Source organism: Oratosquilla oratoria, chromosome 25 (genome assembly GCF_046742065.1).
Source record: "Oratosquilla oratoria isolate Oo_2021 chromosome 25, ASM4674206v1, whole genome shotgun sequence".
NCBI classification, from domain to species: Eukaryota; Metazoa; Arthropoda; class Malacostraca; order Stomatopoda; family Squillidae; genus Oratosquilla; species Oratosquilla oratoria.
Window position 1 is genome coordinate 19718586 of NC_134801.1, and position 21550 is coordinate 19740135.

Consider the following 21550-nt stretch of genomic DNA (forward strand, 5'->3'; position numbering starts at 1 on the left):
GAAATACAGTTGAAGTTGAGAAAGAAAGTCCTTGTATCTAGAGACTAATGTTGGGTCCTCAGGGTTGCACCACCTTGAAGGTGAGGGAGTTGATAGGTTCTCAAGATGGGTGGTAGAGAGACAATTCTTTCTGATGTCCATCTCACATGACCAGCACTTGTAGGTACCCATTGCTGGTCCCTTACAGAACTTAAAATAAACAAGTATTTGTACAAACCTCCTCTTCCAATAACTTCTTCAATTCCACTTCACAGTCTCTTAATCTATCTACATCAGCACTATCAACAACCCATATAATGCCATCTGTACATTCAAAATAATTTCGCCAATAGGATCGAAGAGAGCTCTGGCCACCAACATCCCATATGTTTAACTTGTAACTGAAATGAAAAAATATATAGATAAGTAAAAATAAACAAATACATATACTTTTATATGTGCATACATTCATATACTTGATATATTTCTCATTTACAGCAAATCACTCTATATTTGTGATTTTCAATTTAATTACACCAGTGAGTCCATCCAGCCCCCATGGAAATGTGGTAGTAATTTATTTGTTCCTCTTAAAGATTATAAAAAGTAAGCTAAAACATAAGCATAACATTTTTCTCGCCTCCTTTCCTTCTCGTGTAATTTTTGGGGATTTCCAATCCACTTTCCTTCCCTGTTCCCTCTTCCACTTGTTCCTAACTTCCATCAACACACTCCTTCCTTCTACAATAATTTTCTTCATCTTCAAGCCTTTGCCCATACTCTTCTTCCAGTTTTCCTTACCTTCTTCCATACCTGTTTCACATACTTTTGACTAGTCTAACCCCCATCCATCCTTTTTACATGTCCATACTATTCCAGCAGGGCCTGACCTCATCCTTCCCATCAAAGTTTCTCCTTATTTTCATATGAAACTCCTTTCTACTCTTAATACTACATACAGCCCTAGTGCAAATGATGGGTACCAGCTCATGCTGCAGCTACAAACATGTTGCAGACAATAATCTCCATTACTTATCTTTAAATTCATCACCTCCATCTGGACATGCAACCCCAACTGGCATTTGGTCTCTGGATCATGCATGATCTATACTGACTTTGATAATCTTCCCTCCACTTTTTCCCATAGTATGATCTGACAAACGACAACTAACCCCACCCCATCCTCCATCTATTAATCAATCCATTGCTCCAGGTCTCTCTTCCAGGAGGCCCATGACTCCCAGGTAATTGATAACAGCCAGAAGACAGACCCAGTAGTCATTCAGGGAAGACATATTTTGTCTAGGGATAGTGTAGAGCAGTGGTTCTCAAACTTTACCATGCCAAGGACCCCCCCAGATATTTAAGTCCCATCCGAGGACCCCCAGCCAATCAAAAGTTATTATTACCATACCAAGATACCCATTACATGATTATAATGCAGTAAATTTACTATTTGCATATTCCTACACAAAGAAAGTATAAAAATAAGCATTTAAAATATTTTCAAAATTTTGTCGATTTTCGGTTTAAAAACATTTCCATCTTCAGTTCACACTTTCTGTAAGCATAGAATAAAGCTTGAATGAATATAAATATTAATTAGAAAAAAACAAATGAAATATTATGACATATAATGACAGAATCAGTTTTGTATATCTTTATAATTATATAGTTTTTTCTGGATTTTTTTTTTTTTTTAATTGTGTCGCGGACCCCCTAGGACCTTCTCAGGGACCCCCAGGGGTCCGGGGACCCCAGTTTGAGAACCACTGGTGTAGAGCATTGTTAGACATGTTCAGTGTTATGCCTGATGGTTGCATCTAAGGCAGTCTGATTCTATGGCCAGGCCTATTCTATACTGTTAAATGTCCTGAATGCATGCTAGTGGGGTTCTTGCTTTTCTTGACAGGTTGTACTCCTGGTTGTACATTAACATTCCAACTATTTGGAAGAGCCCACATAATACCCATTAAAAAAAAAAAAAAAAAAAAAAAAACACTTGAAAGCCTTGCATCCTACAGACCAATCTCACCACTATCCACCATATCCAAGCTAATGGAAAGACTAGTAGCAGAAAGAAACACAACTAAAGCTTTTAAAAAAATAGTATAACAACAGATGCAGGAAAATGCAAAGGACACAATTATTCAAGTAATCAAAGAAAAAACAAATGTCAGAGATACAGTGGATAGAAAAAAGTGTATTGTAATATATGGACTAAAGGAAAAACATGGTTTGGTTAGGTACTTGAAAGAAAAAGAAGAAAAAGAAATGGGAAAAACAATTCTAAAAGAAGTACAAGACGATCACCATGAAGTAGAAAAAGAAATAGAAGTATATAGAATGGAACAATATTCTAAAGAAAGAAATTGACTCCTAAAGATAAAACTACGATCAAAATGGTAACAGGAGACATACTGGCAAAATCAGGTAAGTTAGCAAAGAGTAAACATTAAAACAATACTTGGATAAAGAGAGAAATGAGTGATGAGGGAAGAGAAAGAAGACACTAAGAGATGAAGCTAAAGAAAAAAACAAAAAAAGAATGGAGACTGAAAGCAAGGAGTTCTGTTGGAGTCTTACAAATGTGGCTGAGGAAATGGTACACCCAGGTACCTAAGCGAAATGAAAGGAAAAGAAAACAGGATGGAGAAGGAAAAAATTTAAAGTGGCCTATACAGGTACTCCTCGTTTAACGACCTACTCGGTTAACGACAACTCGGAGTAACGGCGGGCTTTATGACGTCGTTTAACGTAAATCTCCCGAAGTTATGACGTCGTGTACGATAATTAAGTTGGCTGAGGCAAATTTGTATGATGTTATAAATGAACTTGTACGGTGGATATTAGCTGTGAGGTAAAGTGTTCTGAAGCTTAGGTCTACATTACCATCCTGCAAGCTGCAAAAACTACCTGGGGTACAGTGTATACCGGTAGTGGTAAATTTTTAGTTTCGACCATGGGCGCAATATAACAATAGAAAATTAATTATTAATTTTGTAAATTATAATGTATCAACGTAATATGCAATTTTGTGAGCGGAAAAAAACAACAACAAAAAATCCTAAAACAGATTTCGTAAGTAACGAAGTCATGTCGGACGAATGGTACACCATGTTTGTTATGATAGATGCCGATGTCGAAGAAATGAAAGGATAAATTAATTCGTCTAACCTAAACTAAACTAACCTAACCTGTGTTTAATAAATCATTACCTGCAAATTAAATGTCATCCGGCTCGTCGTGAGAGACGTTGGCAGACGACAAGATGGCGTCCCGAGCCTATGCTACCGACTTCGTTCATTAGCATATTTTCTTGTAGCAAGGTATTTTTTACTTTCATTTCCGCCCACAAAATTGCATATTACATTGATACATTTTAATTTACAAAATTAATAATTAATTTTCTATTGCTATATTGCGCCCATGGTCGAAACTAAAAAAATACCCCGGTATTCAATATGGAATGTCAGCATACGCGGATTTGGTCATATACGGTAATTTTAGGAACCTAACCACCGTAAATAAACAGTAAATAAAGCTTTAATGTACTGTATAAAAGAGGGAAAATACACGAAAATAAAGATACATGTATTGCTGGACATTGTACATACAGTACATGTACGTATATGTATACACTTTCGCTTAACGACCAATTCGGTTAACGACGGCGCGCTGGTCCCAATTGTCGTCGTTAAACGAGGAGTACCTGTACTAATATAGACAGATTAATCTTAGGATTGAGTGAACTAAATGATTACCTGTCAGAAGAAAAACAAGACATAATGGGAATTGTGGAGACAAAATTAAGGGGTCCACTACCACCAAATAGTGTTGGACATGAGTTATATAATTATTGGATTAACCCCTTCCATACGGTGCCGCCTATGTAGGCGGCATGGGGAGCAAGTGGATATGCGAGGCTGCCATATCGGCGTCTTGATTATATTTACAACCACTCCTCGTTTAACGACGACAATTGGGACCAGCGCGCCGTCGTTAACCGAATTGGTCGTTAAGCGAAAGTGTATACATATACGTACATGTACTGTATGTATAATGTCCAGCAATACATGTATCTTTATTTTCGTGTATTTCCCTCTTTTATACAGTACATTAAAGCTTTATTTACTGTCTATTTACGGTGGTTATGTTCCCGAAATTACCGTATATGACCAAATCCGCGTATGCTGACATTCCATATTGAATACCGGGGTATTTTTTTAGTTTCGACCATGGGCGCAATATAGCAACAGAAAATTAATTATTAATTTTGTAAATTAAAATGTATCAACGTCTCTCATGACGACGACAACGAGGACGAGCCGGATGACATTTAATTTGCAGGTAATGATTTATCAAACACAGGTTAGGTTAGTTTAGTTTAGGTTAGGCGAATTTATCATCCTTTCATTTCCTCGACATCGGCATCTATCATAACAAACATGGTGTAACATTCGTCCGACATGACTTCGCTACTTACGAAATTTGTTTTAGCACCTTATTTTTTATTTCTGCTCACAAAATTGCATATTACATTGATACATTATAATTTACAAAATTAATAATTAATTTTCTATTGCTATATTGCACCCTTGGTCGAAACTAAAAATTTACCACTACCGGTATATATTGTACCCCAGGTAGTTTTTCCAGCTTGCAGGATGGTAATGTAGACCTAAGCTTCAGAACACTTTACCTCACAGCTAATATCCACCGTACAAGTTCATTTATAACATCATACAAATTTGCCTCAGCCAACTTAATTATCGTACACGACGTCATAACTTCGGGAGATTTACGTTAAACGAATATTGGTCTGTCATAAAGCCCGCCGTTACTCCGAGTTGTCGTTAACCGAGTAGGTCGTTAAACGAGGAGTGGGTGTATTGCAGTTGTCCCTGCGTAACTGACATACTCTCTAAACTGGCTTCATCACATTTTCTATGGTTATCAAAATTCACGGGTGAAAGAGAGAACGATCAATATAAGCGGTGACTATTTTTTATGATGCGAGTATTATGACGCAACATCGTACGTCTGGCAGCTAATGCTGCCCGCGAGAGTTTGGCCCGGAGTGAAGTGGTTAAAAGCAAAAATGAGATATAGATATGTGAATGGTAAACTAAAAAATTAACAGGAAATGGTGAAACTATGCCATGGAAATATAGAACATACAGAAGATTTAGAAATGGCTGAAGTCATGAAAAACCACTTCAAGTCAGTTTTCACTAGAGAAAAAGTATAGCACGGGGATGAAGGAACTGAAGCATGATCACCCCCATGAGGGCAATAACAGTAACACAAAAAGAAATAACGGATCAATTAATGAACCCCGATGTCAGGAAATCACATGGCCCAGACGGAATTGCAAATTGGATACTAAAAGAATGTAAAGAATTAATGGACAAAATATATAACATAATAAGTTGCTCACTCAAAGAGGGAAAAATACCAAAGGACTGGAAAAATGCCAATATACAAAGGAGGAAACAAAGAAGATTCAACAAATTACAGACTGGTCTCCCTTACAAGCACTGTAGCCAAAATCTGTGAAAAAATTATCAAGAATAGATGGATACAACACCTAGAAGAAAACAATACAATAGTCCCAAGACAATTCGGATTCAGGCAAGGAAGATCATGTGCCACAAACTTAATCTGTTTCTACTTAGAACTAATAGATATAATACAAGAAAAGGATGGATGGGCTGATTGTGCTTTCCTAGACTTACAAAAAGCCTTCAACAAAGTACCACATAAAAAAAATATATATATATATACAATATATATATATACATATATCATATATGTATATAAAAAATATATATATATATATATATATATATATATATATATAAACAATAGAAATATATATATTATATATATATATAAAAAATATATATATAAATATATATACATATATATATATATATATATATATATATATATATATATATACATATGAGGAGTATAAGGTAAATTACTAAACTGGATGGAGGATTTCTTGCATGGCAGACAAATGAGAGTAGTGCTCAGAGAAAAAAATTAAACTTGGGAGAAGGTGATCAGTGGAGTTTCACAAGGCCGGTATTGGCTCCAATAATGTTCTTTATTTATGTGAATGACATGAAGATGTGGATTGTTATATGAGCTTCTTTAGAGATGATGCTAAATTGTTGAAGTGAATACTGAAATGAATTGTGAATCACTACAAAGAGACCTAAACAAGGTTCGGAAATGGAGCCAAAAGTGAGAAGTAAACTTCAACATAAAGAAATGTAGCATAATCGAGTTTGGAAAAAAAATATCAGGACAATATAAAATTGAAACAAAGTAAAGAAAGTGGGATCTGAAAAAGACCTGTGGATGAATATCTCAAATGACATGTCCCCTGATAAACAGATAAACAAAATTGTCGGAGAATCTTATGACTTGCTAAGATCAATAAAGGTGGCTTTTACCTATTTAGATGAAGAAATGGTTGAAAAAAATACTAGTCACACTAATAAGGCCTAGACTGGAGCATGCTGCAACGCTATGGTCACCCAGTACCAAAAAGAATATAAAGAAAATTGAATGAATCCAGACAGCAGCCACAAAAATGGCCCCAACACTTTCAAACCTATCATGTGAGGAGAGACTGGCTAAATTGAAATTACTGACTTCGGAACAAAGAAGAGAAAGAGGCAACTTCTGACCATTTACAGAATCACAAAAGGCACAGAAGTCCTAGATAGAGAGGATTGATTAAATTGGGATAAGAGAAATACAAGGGGACATGATAAGAAACTCAAAAAGAATAGTTATAGAAGAGACCATAAAAAAAAAAGTTTTTCACACAGAGTGGTGAATATCTGGAACAAACTAGATAAAACAATAGTGTGTGCAAACACTATAAACACTATACATGAATTTAAGAGCAAACTAAACACTGCGAGATACAAAGACACACCAGGAGCATAGCTCCCCTTCCCATAAGATACAACTAGGTAAATACAGGCTTTGGACAACACCAGGAAACTAATCACAGTCTACAAACAATAAAATTTATTAGAACCATACTCAACTATGCCAAAGAATCAACAAAACATGGACACAGATCATAAAACAGGCTCTTTAGGACAGACCACCAAACTTAATTCTCCATCAAACCTCACCTGTCATTAGGTCTGCAGAGTAATCTCTCTCAAGAGAAGCATGAACCATACTGATATGCTTGTATTCAGAACACCATCCAGCTGTAAGATAATGATGATGATGATGATATGATTTAACATCACAAACTCTACCTATCAGAAGGCTAGGATGGTGCCCCTTACAGAAGACTTTGTCACATGGAATATAATGAAACATGCCCTTGGTTCAACTTTGCTGGTGGCAGGGTTAAATAATACATACATATACCAATGGCTTTTTTCCCCCTTACAAGGGAGGTAGCAAAAAAAGCAGACATAAGAGCCACTCCCACCCATTGCATCTCCACGTACTCCACTCCTATCCACCCCCTCCCTCCCTCTTATTTTGGCTCCTCCTGGATAATGGGTCATCCCTCCATCTCGCACACTCCCCTCTGTCAGAAGCAGTGTTGCAAGACACAGCACATCCACAGCAAGGCCGCTTCATTAAATCTGCAAACCCACTCTCTATCCCCTCATGCAGAAATGGAGAAGACAGGGAGAAATCCCTTTGGGCTATGTCAAAATATCATTCACACATACTCCCTCACCTCCCATCCCCCACCCACTCCCTTTCATGCATCACAGCATCATCCATACATAACCATTCTCCATTCACCCCTATCTTCTGTTCTCTCCCATCCTTCCTCAACAAACATTCCCCTCTTTCCCAAGGCCCCTTTTACCCCATCCATCCATCTCATCCTTGGCTGCCCCCTCATGTTCACTCTTTCTACCTCTGCCTTCCACACCTCTTTTACCAATCTTTCTTCACTCATTCTTTCCATGTGTCTAGACCATCCCAATACTCTTTCGTCAACCCTATCTCCCAACTCCCTTTCCACCCCTGTTCTCCTCCTCACCTCCTCATTTTTCACTCTATCCAGCCTAGTAACTCTTATCACACTTCTTAGACACCTCACAGAGTGATCAATGTCTGGAACAAATTGAACAGTGAAACAGTGAATGCCAGAACTATACACAATTTCAAGAAAAAACTGGACGTGGAGAGATACGAAAATGGGTCACAAAGAGCATAGCTCCTGTCCCGTAAAATACAACTAGGTAACTACATTCAAACTCCTCCTCTCTTCCTGTCTCATGTTCCATGTTTCAGCACAAAATAGGTTCAGCCATAGAATCAAATTGTCCTAGATGTAACCAATGACACTGAACATTATCCTAAATTTCCCACAGTATCCTCAGACAACACAATATTTCTTTCCTGGGTGACCTATGGGCTTGTCTGGTGGCCACTGATGATTATGTGGATTGACTGAATGAAGCACATCACTAAGGTTGTAGGCAAGACATGGATTCCTGAATAATATAAAAAGTGGATTTTCACAACATGGATAAAGAGATAGTAATAAAAAAAATCAGAGCCTAAATTGCCCTAAAATTGAATATACAGCAAAGTGAAAAAATTGAATTAGATCATGAGAATACAGAGCAGCAACCCAATTGGCTCACAGCCTTGCAGATAAATCATGTGAGGAGGGACTAGAAACACTAGACATGCCATCATTACCTCTTCAGTATGAGTCAAATTCTCCCATGCAGCATTGGATGCCTTATGTAAGATACATCAGACTACTTGCTTTATAAAATATAAATTCACTACTGTATTACTCCTTCTCTTTCGCTCTGAGTAATAATAAACACAGAAAATGTGATGAAAGCAGTTCACAGAATTCGGGGGTCACTTGGCTACAACTACAAAGTAAATATAATCAAGACACCAACACCAGCATCCTCATATACCCACTCATGAAGTAGTGGGCCAAAATTTATGTGGACAAAATTTATAGAAATCTCTTGGTTATGTGAGGGTATCACAAAGTCCATAGAACAAATTAAAATAGACCACATGTTTGAATGAGGTGAAGAAATACAGTTTTCTATACAGATGCACAAGTTCCTGGAATCTGATAAAGTCCAAGATGAAACCATAAATCAACTTTAAACTAGAAATACATACATACATATACCAAGGGCTTTTTTCCCCCCTTAAGGGAGGTAGCCAAAGTCAAAAGCCATAATTCCACTCACATTCATTTCATTCCCACCCAGTCTACTCCCATTCACCACCCCTCCCTCCCTCTTTTCTTGGCTCCTCCTGGATGATGGGTTATCATTGCATCTTGCCCATTACCCTGGGTCAGAAGCAATGCAGCAAGACACAGCACATACACAGCAAGGCCACATGATAAATGGAAAAACAAGATCTAGGACTCCAAGGACAAAAGACAGGACTCTATGAACATAGCTTCTTTCTTTACTACAATTAGGCAAATGCACCTAGAGGTGTAGCCCTGGGGATTGGTATTTGAATTTCCTAGCTGGGCCTAAGACTTCTCCTAATTATTACTACTTTTCCTCCCATCTTTTCATATAAGGTGAGCTGAATATCAACAACTTCTCTTCTCCTCTTCTTTCTGCCAGGCAATGCCAAAGAAATAAACCCACATTAATACAACCCATACAACCAATATATTTTCCCAGAGATATCTACAGGAGACATCAAGACCTGTTGCTACCAAGGGGTAAGGATTCAGTAAAACTCAATGCAACAATTCTAGGTCCAAGAGCTAGAAGGGCCAATGTAAGAAAGACACCAACTTCAAGATTGGTCTACATCCAAAATGGAAATTCTTGTTTCTATTATATAGAGGCCAATGTCGTCAGTGCAGAAGTAATTCCACACTAGTTTTATTTATTTTGAAAACACTAAAATAAAAAATATCTAAAATATTTGTTTGATTAACCATAGAAAATATTATATATCATCATTTGCTGACTTCAATAAATAGAAGAAACTTTCAAATACATTTTCTTAAAATTTACTTTTCTGACATTGGCCCTTCTTGTTCTCAGCCCTAAAATTAATAGTGTTGCTGATAGTTGTCATATAGATAAACATCATGCACAATAACATGTTTACTTACTCATATTTGTCAACAACATGCTCTACAGTCTTTATGTTGAAGCCATACGTTGGGGAGATGGTGCTGATGTCTTCCCCACAAAATCTCTTGACAACTGTTGTTTTGCCAGCATTGTCTAAACCTCTAGATATCAGTTAAGGACGATTCATTACAATTTTTTTTTTTATATATATATATTTATATAATAATAAATAGATAAATAAACAAATAATAATAATAATAATAATAATAATAATAATAATTAGAGATAAAATAATTCTCCTGTACGACAAAATCATTTGCTTAAGAGCCACAGAAAAGGTCTCGGGCTTTCATACAACCACACAAAGATTCAACCTGTAATTGTAAACATGATGAGATATTACCATCCCTGACAGAGCTGAGTCAGCTGGCCATCAAAAATCCTATCAGTTTTCTGGTAAATTTAGATTCCCCCCAACAAAAAATCTGAATGTGCACAAATTCAAATTTCCCACACTGCTAATGTTTTGAGGTGCTACTAGTAGAACCTAGAACCCCTTAATGGAGTACAGGCAGCAAAATCTTTACTCATACAGACTCATGCAGGAATGATGTTACATTTGTACTACAATTGCCCCTCCTTTATGTTGTTACCTTGAAACTGTCCTTTGCCGCTTCTATAATTCTACCTTTTCTTATCCCCTGTGGCAATTGTTGAAAAAAATTATGACAGTGATAACCATGCAAGTTGTAAAAGGTGATAAAGTGGGATAGAGTGATGGTATTAGGGATCCTGTTCTCTACATACAGTATTCCTCCCATGAGAGGTCAAACCATAAGAGGGTCTGGGAAAACTCCAAGCAGAACCCTAAAGTTTGGGTTACTAAATGTGTGTGGTTGTGGTACAGATAAAAGTAGAAGAGAAGAGACTGGTCTCCCTGACAAGCACAGTAGCAAAAACGTGCAAAAAGGTCATCAAAAATAGATGGGTTAAAAATTTGGAAGAAAAAACTATACTGAATCCAAATCAATTTGGATTCAGACAAGGAAGATCATGTACAACAAACTTGATCTGCTTCTACTCAAGATTAATAGACATAATACATGAGAGAGATGGTTGGGCAGACTGTGCCTTTCTGGACCTACAAAAGGCATTTGATAAGGTACCACACAATAAACTAATAAGGAAAATAGAATCAATAGGTGGCATCAGAGGAAAATTATTGGAATGGATGAAAGACTTCCTGACTGGGAGGAAAATGAGAGTAGTAATTAGAGACAAATTCTCAAAATAGAGAGAAACGATAAGTGGTGTCCTGTTGGGATCAGTACTGGCCCTGATCATGTTTGCTATATACATAAATGACATGAAGGAGCAGAATGTTATATGAATTTCTTTGCAGACAACACAAAAATACTAAAGAAAGTAAAAATGGAGGATTGCAACTCATAACAAGCTTGGACAAGATCTGGAAATGGACTCAAAAGTGGGAGGTGAAATTCAATATCAAGAAATGTAGTGTAATGGAATTTGGAAAAAGTAAAAAACAGAATATCAAAAGATTATAAAATTGGTGAAGAAGAGGTAAAAAAAGTAAACTCGGAGTGATGATCAGCAGACATGACACCGGATAAGCATATTAATAAAATAATCAAAGAAACCTATATTTTATTGAGGTCAATAAAAGTGGCATTTGCCTATTTGGACGAGGAAATGATAAAAAAAAAAAATAATAATAACTACACTAATAAGACCAAAACTCGAGTACACAGCACCACTATGGACAACCAGTACCAAAAAGAATATAAAGAAGTTAGAAAGAATACAAAGAACAACAAAACTGGCATCAACTCTTTCCAAAATGACATATGAACAAAGACTGTCCAAATTAGAATTACTAACTCTGCAACAAAGAAGGGAAAGAGGAGACTTACTATCTATAGAATTATGAAGGGGATGGAAATCTTAGATAAGAATGACTTATTGAAATGGGAGTATGGAAAAACAAGAGGACACGAAAAGAAACTAAAAAAAGATAGTTACAGAAGAGATCTGAAAAAAAAAGCTTCCCACATAGAGTGATAGATACTTGGAACAAATTAGACAAAGAAACAGCATGTGCAAACACTATTCAAGATTTTAAGAAAAAACTTGATGCTGAGAGATACAAAGACGGGTCACCACAAGCATAGCTCCTTTCCCGTACAATACAACTAGGTAAAATTTTTGTTTGACATGTAGATGATTTAAAAAGGACTAGGATAGAACTTGATAATGATGATGATTGCAACACCAAGGATTGCAAAACAACAACTTTCTTTCGAGGGAGAAGAAACACAGTGTATAAGCTCTATTGGGGGAACTTTGAGTTTTGATGAGTATCAGGAACATGTTATCAGTATTATGTGTGAACTGTATATTAACCCAAACAATTTTTACAGATAAAACTGGATTTATAATATTGTTATGCATGGTGCATGCCTGGAATTGGAAATCTATGCAACCTGGAGCCTTGGTCAGTCACGAAGACCTGGAGCCATGCCAATGTAAAACCTCACCATTAAGTATTATAAGATGATTTTGTGCTCCATGAAGCATTGAAAAATTCTTGTGAAGCTTTATTAGTATGTGTCAATTGTTTACTACAACTTCATGACAAAAAGGTATTTATAAAACCAAGCTAAATTTTCTATTTTTCACAAACAAGACCAGAATTTCAATTATTTGTCCAAATTTATGTCCTAGATTGAAGTCAGTTGAATGTACTATCTCAGTTCTGACAAGTGTGAAACTATGAAATACATGCAGGCACACTCTCCACTATTGCTAACACCCTTAATACTGTGCACATAACCTATGTAACATACCTCACAGATAAACAACTCACCATCTTTAAAAATAAGAAAACATCCTCCATTGAGATCTAACACAAACAACTTTTCTAATAATGTAATTTTCTTAATTGTTTTTGTTTTCCTCCTTAGTTGTTGCTGCTCTGACTTCAAGTATTGTAATCAGAAGGAGAAGAACATCAAATACTATTTGACACTTTTTCCTGATTTTGTTATAGGAAATAATGGTACCTTCAGACCTTGGTAGTTGTGAGTTTTGCAAACAAATTTCTGATACTGTTATAGATATGTTGATATGTTTTGTTTTCATAATTTGAATAGGATGTTTTAAGGATAAGGTATTTGGTGTTATGTTTGTACATGTTGGAGTAGTTGCATATTTTGGGTTATCATTAAGTTTATGACATCCATTGGAGGATATTTCTTTTTAACCTTGTTTAGTCAGTTTATGCAGAAATAGTTGACTCCCTGTATGAGGCTAGTTGAAAATAATTGGTTGGGATGACCAAGTGGTATCTGCCAAGCCCTGTAAGAGGCTGGTAGAGAAAAGGTAGAAAGAGGGGTAGAAGACGAGGGTTGCATTTCTATGAGTCGGGTATTTGTAAATAGCACAGTTCATAGGTGAGTTGCATAAGTTCGCTCTCACCTTTATATTTATAAACATTGACCGGAGGCACTTTGCTGACACAGAATTGTGTAACCTATATGAGTTCTGCAGAGATTTGAGATTGCTTAAGTAAACAATATTGCATACAGATTTATAACCATGAATCTGATTAGAGAAAGGATGAAGGGGAAAATTCAATTGATTCATAATTATAAGACCACACCCTTTGGGGAGAATCTTAAATATAAAGTTAAAGATCATTGGACTAAAGAAATCATTATGTCACTGGAAAACTGAACTGGGACCTAGCTTGCAGTTGCTCTGGGAATTCCTTAAGTGATACTTAGAGGGCAAGTGTAGAAGAATTCATGAAGAAAATCATGGACAAATAAGCCCCTTTTAATTCCCCCCTCCTATATATACAATAATAGTGAAACTAGATGATGTGCTATATCTAATATCAAATTGAACTAAGTCTAGAGCTTGACTAAGTTGGAATTTTGGAGGCACAGGGCCTATCAACTAAAGTGAAGGGGGAGCACAAAAGGGGATGAAATGTGCGTGTATTTACCTAGTTGTATTTACCTAGTTGTATTTTACGTGTGTGTGTGTGTGTGTGTATATATATATATATATATATATATATATATATATATATATATATATATATAATATGTATGTATGTATTTTGTGTAACATCATAATATAAATTCATAAAATACTATATTTGGAAATTAAGTACTTCTTGGGACTGATAAATAAAAGGATACAACATCAGTAAACGTACTTCATGTTCCTTTTGCTTCAGCTTCTTTAGGATGCTATGCAAACCCATTTCTTTGGTGATGGTTCAAAAGAATGAATGATCTTTGGATACTTATCTGTAGAGAGTACAATAAAGGAGATTAAATTTTAGTAATAAAATGTTCATACAATTTATAATTTTAAGCTCCTTAAATTCTTCACATATATTAACATTTCCTAATAACCCCTCTAAGGCATAATGTTCCCCTAAGCTGAATAAAATTATTTGATAGTGCCCAGAATAACATTCAAGTTTCATTTGAATTTCCTGAAATTCACCTCACTAGGTATATTGAACAAAGTAATTTGTAAGGTGTTGTCCCACCATCTTCCTCTAATACAATCTATTCTTAAACTGATTTTGAACCAAACTTTGAATACACCAAAAAGTAAAATTTTAACCAACTTAGTGGCATGAATTTATGGGAAATTGATGACTGGCTGATTTCAGTGATATCATCTAGAATTCTCTACCCTCTATCACCCCTATTGGTTACTATAAATGTATTGTCAACTAGTTGAATGTATCAACAACAACAACCCAGATATTGTAATATGCATAAATTATATTACATTGAAAACATCACACTTTCTAAATACAAAATTGACTGTTTTGTGTATATTTTCAAGCTATTAGAGTATGGGATGGTTCCTTCAGTTGAATAAAGTAATCTTTATTCAGTTTCAGTCTTCTCCATGCTCATATAACATTTGCAGCCTTATAACTGGAATCCACTGTGCTGCTGTGAAGTGGATTAAATAAAATTGTCACAATTTAGTGATGCTACAGAAAGTTTCAATCTGCTGAATAAATTCCCCTGGCTAGAGTATAATATTGTGTAGTTTATAATACCTGCTAGACTTTTTGTCATTCTTTCTACTTAACCTCTCCAATATGAGTCAAATTCTCGTGTGCAGCATCGGATGTATAAAAAACACAGAAAACATGATCAAGCCAGTTCAAAGAAGTCAGCTACAACTACAAAATAAATATAATCAAGATGCCTACCCTGGCATCTTTGTATACCCACTAGCATCTCATGACACCCACATTGGCATAATCGAAAGAGACAGAAAATTTAGTTTCTCAATTAGAATTTCAGAATGGTTTTGATAACCACTCCACTAAATGAAACTTTAACCTTAAAACCTAACCAAATTTAAGCTAACCTAAACTAGATTAAAATCATAAAATGTACAGAAAACATTAAAAATATAAAATGTAGCCAAAATGTTTACAAGTTAGAAAAACAATAAGAATATCTTTATACAGCCAGCCAATATTGGATTCTTAAAATATATGTGCATGCACAGTTCCATATGCAAAATGCATACAGTATCACATTCTTTTCCTGCTTTGAAAGAAAGAGGATTGAACAAGACTTAGGCACTGAAGGGACTATGAGGTGGTAGATATGATAAACAACAGTGAGGAGATGAAGGTAAGTATTTCATATAATTTCAGTAATTAGTGTTGTTTTTTTTTGTAAAGCTTTTGGTATTATCAAGGATATTCACACATATGCAATATATCAATACAAAATTAAATATTAATTTGATAAATTAAAGATGTCAATGTAATATATGTTTTTCTTGGCAGAAATCAATGAAAAAAATTGCTAAAAGCAAATACACTACTGAACACAGCTGCAATGATAGGTTTGAGAGGCCATGTTTGTGTCATTTGTCCAGTCCTGTCAATGTCAGTTTGATGATGGTTATGGCTACCTTGTACACACCTAAGTGATATATCAATATATCAAATATTCATTTTGTAATTCAAAATATATCATTTCATGCTGTTCTTGAAGCAATGAAAAAAAACTCTACACTCCTACTCCGATTAGATACCAAAACCAGCTGTCACCATCCTTGACAACAATGACCATTATGGGACTGCTCAGACAGACAGTCTAGGGAATGACAACAACAACAATGACCATGATAACCTCTAGCATTATAGGTACTGCTGTAGCAAGGTCATGCCTTCAAGAAATCATTTTCTAAAGATATATGCACACCATAATTAATTTCCTGTATTAATAATTGTCACCTCGTTGGAAATTATTTTATGTAAACATACCTTAATTAACATTATTATGTCTCTCATAACAATATATAAATATCTATAAATATCTGTAGTAATATTCTGTAATGTAAAAATTGTAATTTATGAACTAATTTACACACGGTGCTCCTAAATATGAATTATGTGTTCCACAGATAAGACAGCGGCTTAGGTCATCTAGACTCACATTGTACTTGCAATAAAGTCTCGAGAGAATTCGAGTTTTCTTAATTCCATCTCTCACAGATGAGCTCCTTCACTATCGTGTAGTAACATACCACTACACTACATTACTAAATGTAGGTTAGGTTCGATTAGGCTAGACCAGAACAATTGATATTTTAATTACTTTGACTTCCGCATCTTTCAAAACAAACATGGCATCTGGAATCACTCATCATGGCTCTGTTCAGTATTGTTTTAAGCAAAGTTTTTTATTACTGATTTCTGCCGGGAATTTTTTTTTATGTTAATATATTATAATTTACAAAATCAATATTGAATTTTCTATTGCTATATTATTAACGTCTACACTTCTTTAAATTTACCAAGCTTTTGTACTGAAAATAAGTTTCATACAATAAGATATTTTCAAAAACTAAACAGAAAAAAGCAAAAATACATGTTTGTGTATAAGGTTATATGTATGTACACATACATACACACACATATGTTAGAAGACACAAGGATAACATTAAATAAGATAATGGAAGATGTAGGAAGAATAGTTATGATGGGCGACTTTAATTGCAAAGAAGTCTGCTGGGAAGAGATGACAGTAAAGGGTGGAGACGGCTCATGGGGAAATGTTCTACTCGAGATGATTATTGATTATACAATGACACAGTGGATACAGGAGAACACTAGGTATAGAAATGAAGAAGAACCATCAAGACTAGACTTAATAATCACATCTGAACCTAGAATAGTGGAAAAGATTGAATTTAAAACACCAATAAGTAAAAGTGCCCACATCTTGATTGAACTGGAACTAAATGAGGAAAAATACATGAAAAGAAATTAACAATATAGAAAAGGAAGAATGTATAAAAAAAAAAACTTTGATAGAATACGAGAATTCTTTCAAAAAGAAAACTGGGAAGGAATATACAAAGAAGAAACAACAGTGGGAGACAAATGGAATATTTTGACAAAAATTTATAAAAAAGGAGTGGAAAAGTATGTCCCAAGACAAAAACAAGAAAAAGAATATGTAAAGTGCTGGTACAACAAAAGTTGTAGGGAGTTAAAAGACAAAATAGATAAAGCTTGGACCAAATGGAAGAAATACAAAAGACCTGAAAAATGGAAAATATATACTTGTTATAGAAATGAATATGTACAAGCATGCAGAGAGGAAAGGAGACAATATGAAAAAGATGTCATAGAAAAATGTAAAGATCAACCAAAATTATTTTACAGATCTGTAAATAACAAACTGAAAAACAAACAAGATTTGGAGAAATTAAGACAAGAAGTTGAATACACAGAGGAAATAGAATGGCGGAAATTATGAACAAGCATTTTAAATCAGTGTTTACAAGGAAGAATATACAACCTGAAGAGATCGAATGGAAAGAGAAAGTCCCCCCTATGAAAGAAATAGAAGTAACAAAGAATGAAATATTGAAACACTTGAGTAATCTTGATGTCAGAAAATCGCATGCACCAGATGAAATAGCAAACTGGATTATGAAAAAATGCAGGAATGAACTGGCCGACAAAATACATAGCATAATAAACAGTTCCTTGAAAGAAGGAAAAGTTCCAGAAGATTGGAAAAAAGCAAATATAGTACTTATATATAAAGGGGGAAATAAAGAAGACCCTACCAACTATAGACCAGTCTCTCTAACAAGTACAATAGCAAAAATTTGTGAAAGAATTGTCAAAAGTAGATGGGTAAAATATTTAGAAAAAAAGAATGTGCTAAATCCAAGACAATTTGGATTCAGACAAAGACGATCATGCATCACCAATTTAATATGTTTCTATTCAAGGCTAATAGATATAATACAAGAAAGAGATGGATGGGCTGATTGTGCATTTCTAGACCTAAAAAAAGCTTTTGATAAAGTACCACATAAGAAGTTGCTTAAGAAATTAGAAACCAAAGGAGGAATACAGGGCAAACTGCTCAAATGGATGGAAGACTTTTTGCAAGAAAGAAAAATGAGAGTAGTGATAAGAGACAAACACTCAAATTGGGATGAAATAATAAGTGGTGTTCCACAAGGAACAGTTTTGGCCCCAATAATGTTTGTTATATATATATATTAATGATATGGATGAAGAAATTGAAAGTTATATGAGCTTCTTTGCAGATAATGCAAAACTATTAAAAAAAGTGAACACAGAAGAAGATTGTGAATCACTACAGAGTGATCTAAATAAAGTACAGGAATGGAGTAGGAAGTGGGAGATGTAGTTCAATACTAAAAAGTGTAGCATAATGGAATTTGAAAAAAGCAAAAACAGAATAAAAGGATCATATAATTTGGGAGAAGAAAGAATAAAAAAAGTTGAAAATGAGAAGGACCTGGGAGTCATTGTTATGAATAATATGTCACCTGAGAAACAAATAAATAAGATTTTTGGTGAAACTTATAATTTAATAAGAACAATCAAAGTGGCACTTACATACCTGGATGAAGAAATGGTGAAGAAAATACTAATCACTCTGATAAGACCAAGATTGGAATATGCAGCAACGATGTGGTCACCAAGTACAAAAAAATGTATATAAAAACTTGAAAGAATACAAAGATCAATTACAAAATTGGCACCAACACTCTCAAAACTATCATATGAAGAGAGACTAGCAAAACTTAAGCTACAGACACTAGAGCAAAGAGAGAGAGGAGATTTGATAGCTATTTACAGAATCATGAAAGGCATGGAAATTATTGATAGAGAGGATCTAATAAAATGGGATGATAGAAATACAAGAGGACACGGAAAGAAAATCAAGAAAGACAGCTATAGAAGAGATCTGAAAAAGAACAGCTTTCCTCACAGAGTAATAGACAGTTGGAACAAGCTAGATGAGAAAGTAGTGTGTGCAAAAACAATACATGAATTTAAAAATAGTTTAGATAAAATGAGATATGAAGACGGGACACCACGAGCATAGCTCCCCTTCCCGTAAAATACAACTAGGTAAATACATATATATATATATATATGTATACACTAGATTTGCAGGTATGCTTTTTTCAAAGGAACAAAGCATACCTGCAAAAAACTAGTCAGGAATAAACTCAGACTGACTACTGTGTTTCCTACTCAGTATATACATATACATATATATATATATATATATATATATATATATATATATATATATATATATATATATATATATATATATATATATATATATATATATATATATATATATATATATATATATATATATATATATGTGGGGTAGAAACATGGAATATAAGAGAGGAAGAGTTTAAATGTGTTTGAGATGAAATATCTGAGAAGTATGGTAGGGGTTACTAGGATGGATTGAGCGAGAAACAAGGAGGTGAGGAGGAGAGTGGGGATAGAAAGGGAGTTGGGAACTGGGGTTGATAAAAGAGTATTGGGGTGGTTTATACACATGGGAAGAATGAAATAAGAAAATTAAAAGAAGTGTGGAAGGCAGAGGTCGAAGGAGTGAACATGCGGGGGAGACCAAGTATGAGATTGGGGGATGGGGGGTGAGGGAGTATGTGTGAATGACATTTTGATGCAGCCAGATGGGATTTCTCCCCGTCTTCTCCATGTTTGTATTGATAGATGCCAAGGTCGAAGAAATGAAAGGATGATAAATTTGTCTACTCTAACCTAACCTAACTTACATAACCTAATCTATAATTAGTAATTTGGTACCTCAAATTCTAAAGATCATCTGGGTCGTCGTCATCACAGATGCTGATGGCCTGATTATTACTGTACCTGGGGCAATTAACAGACGAAGGCAGAACCCCATGTTCTCTCAAAAAGTCCAAGGAAGCCCTATTGTCTTTGTAACAGTGCTTGTTAATGCCACCTGGATTTGGAGAACACCCAGTCAATAACATGAAAGCCATTGTCTAAATGACTGTGACTGGACAGATGATAACATGGCATCTGGACTGTATCCTAGCAGCTTTGTTCATTAGTAGATTTGCTTGTAACAAGGCTTTTAGTTATTTATTTCTGCTAAGAAAATCACAAATTACATTCACATATTATAATTTACAAAATTAATATTAAATTTTCTAATGCTATATTGTGGTGTGCACAACTAAAATAATACCATATATATATATATATATATATATATATATATATATATATATATATATATATATATATATATATATATATATATATATATATATATATATATACCCGTACCGGTATATATATATATATGGATAATTTATAGTTTCGCCCAACCATAGAATTTGATATGACTTATGTGTTTCTGGTGAGAAATGTTGTGATATGAATGATGGTGTACATCTGACCCTGATAGTTATGCCGAGATCCTTTTCTTATGTTCACTATCCACTTTTGTTAACAAATTTCCAAATAACTTGTAATTGTACTTACTGTTATTTTTACCTATGTGCATAACCTTGCATTTACTTGTGTTAAATTTCATTAGCCACTTTTCAGACCATTGCTGTAGTTTATATAAATCTTCTTGAATATCTAATTGGTTTAACTTTAAGTGATCATTTGCCATTCTACACAGTTTTGTATCATCAGCAAATTTGGAGACAACAGATTTCAGTCTGTAGTCTATATCATTTATATATACTATGAGTAGAAGTGGCCCAAGAACAGAAACCTGAGGAACTCCAATCGTAACATTTTTTCCATCTAGAAGTTTTCTCATTTATTTATATATATATATATATATATATATATATATATATATATATATATATATATATATATATATATATATATATATATATATATATATATATATATATATATATATATTTCCCCCTCTAATCCTAGGGTCTCACTAATTGCCGAACAAACCGAACAAAACCCAAACAAGGACGGTTTTTGCACAAATGCACACTTCTATATATATATATGGTTGCATTATTTGAACTATTTTCTTTAAAATGTGTGATTTCCATGTAATATGATCAAA

The 21550-nt window shown here is 34.5% G+C and overlaps 1 protein-coding gene across 2 annotated transcripts in view; it reads right to left on the bottom strand.

Annotated features, from left to right (window-relative positions):
• Arl2 (ADP ribosylation factor-like 2) overlaps positions 1–21550 on the bottom strand; it is a 31554-nt gene that overhangs the window by 8567 nt on the left and 1437 nt on the right. Inside the window, exons 2-4 of one of the 2 annotated variants that reach the window (XM_076208467.1) lie at positions 14300–14409; positions 10109–10231; positions 218–380 (exon numbers count right to left, since the gene is read on the bottom strand). In XM_076208467.1, the coding sequence (XP_076064582.1) occupies positions 218–380; positions 10109–10231; positions 14300–14364 (351 nt within the window). In that variant the 5' untranslated portion in view covers positions 14365–14409. Of the gene's footprint in view, positions 1–217; positions 381–10108; positions 10232–14299; positions 14411–21550 lie in introns of both variants that reach the window. The other variant, XM_076208466.1, reaches the window with a different exon arrangement.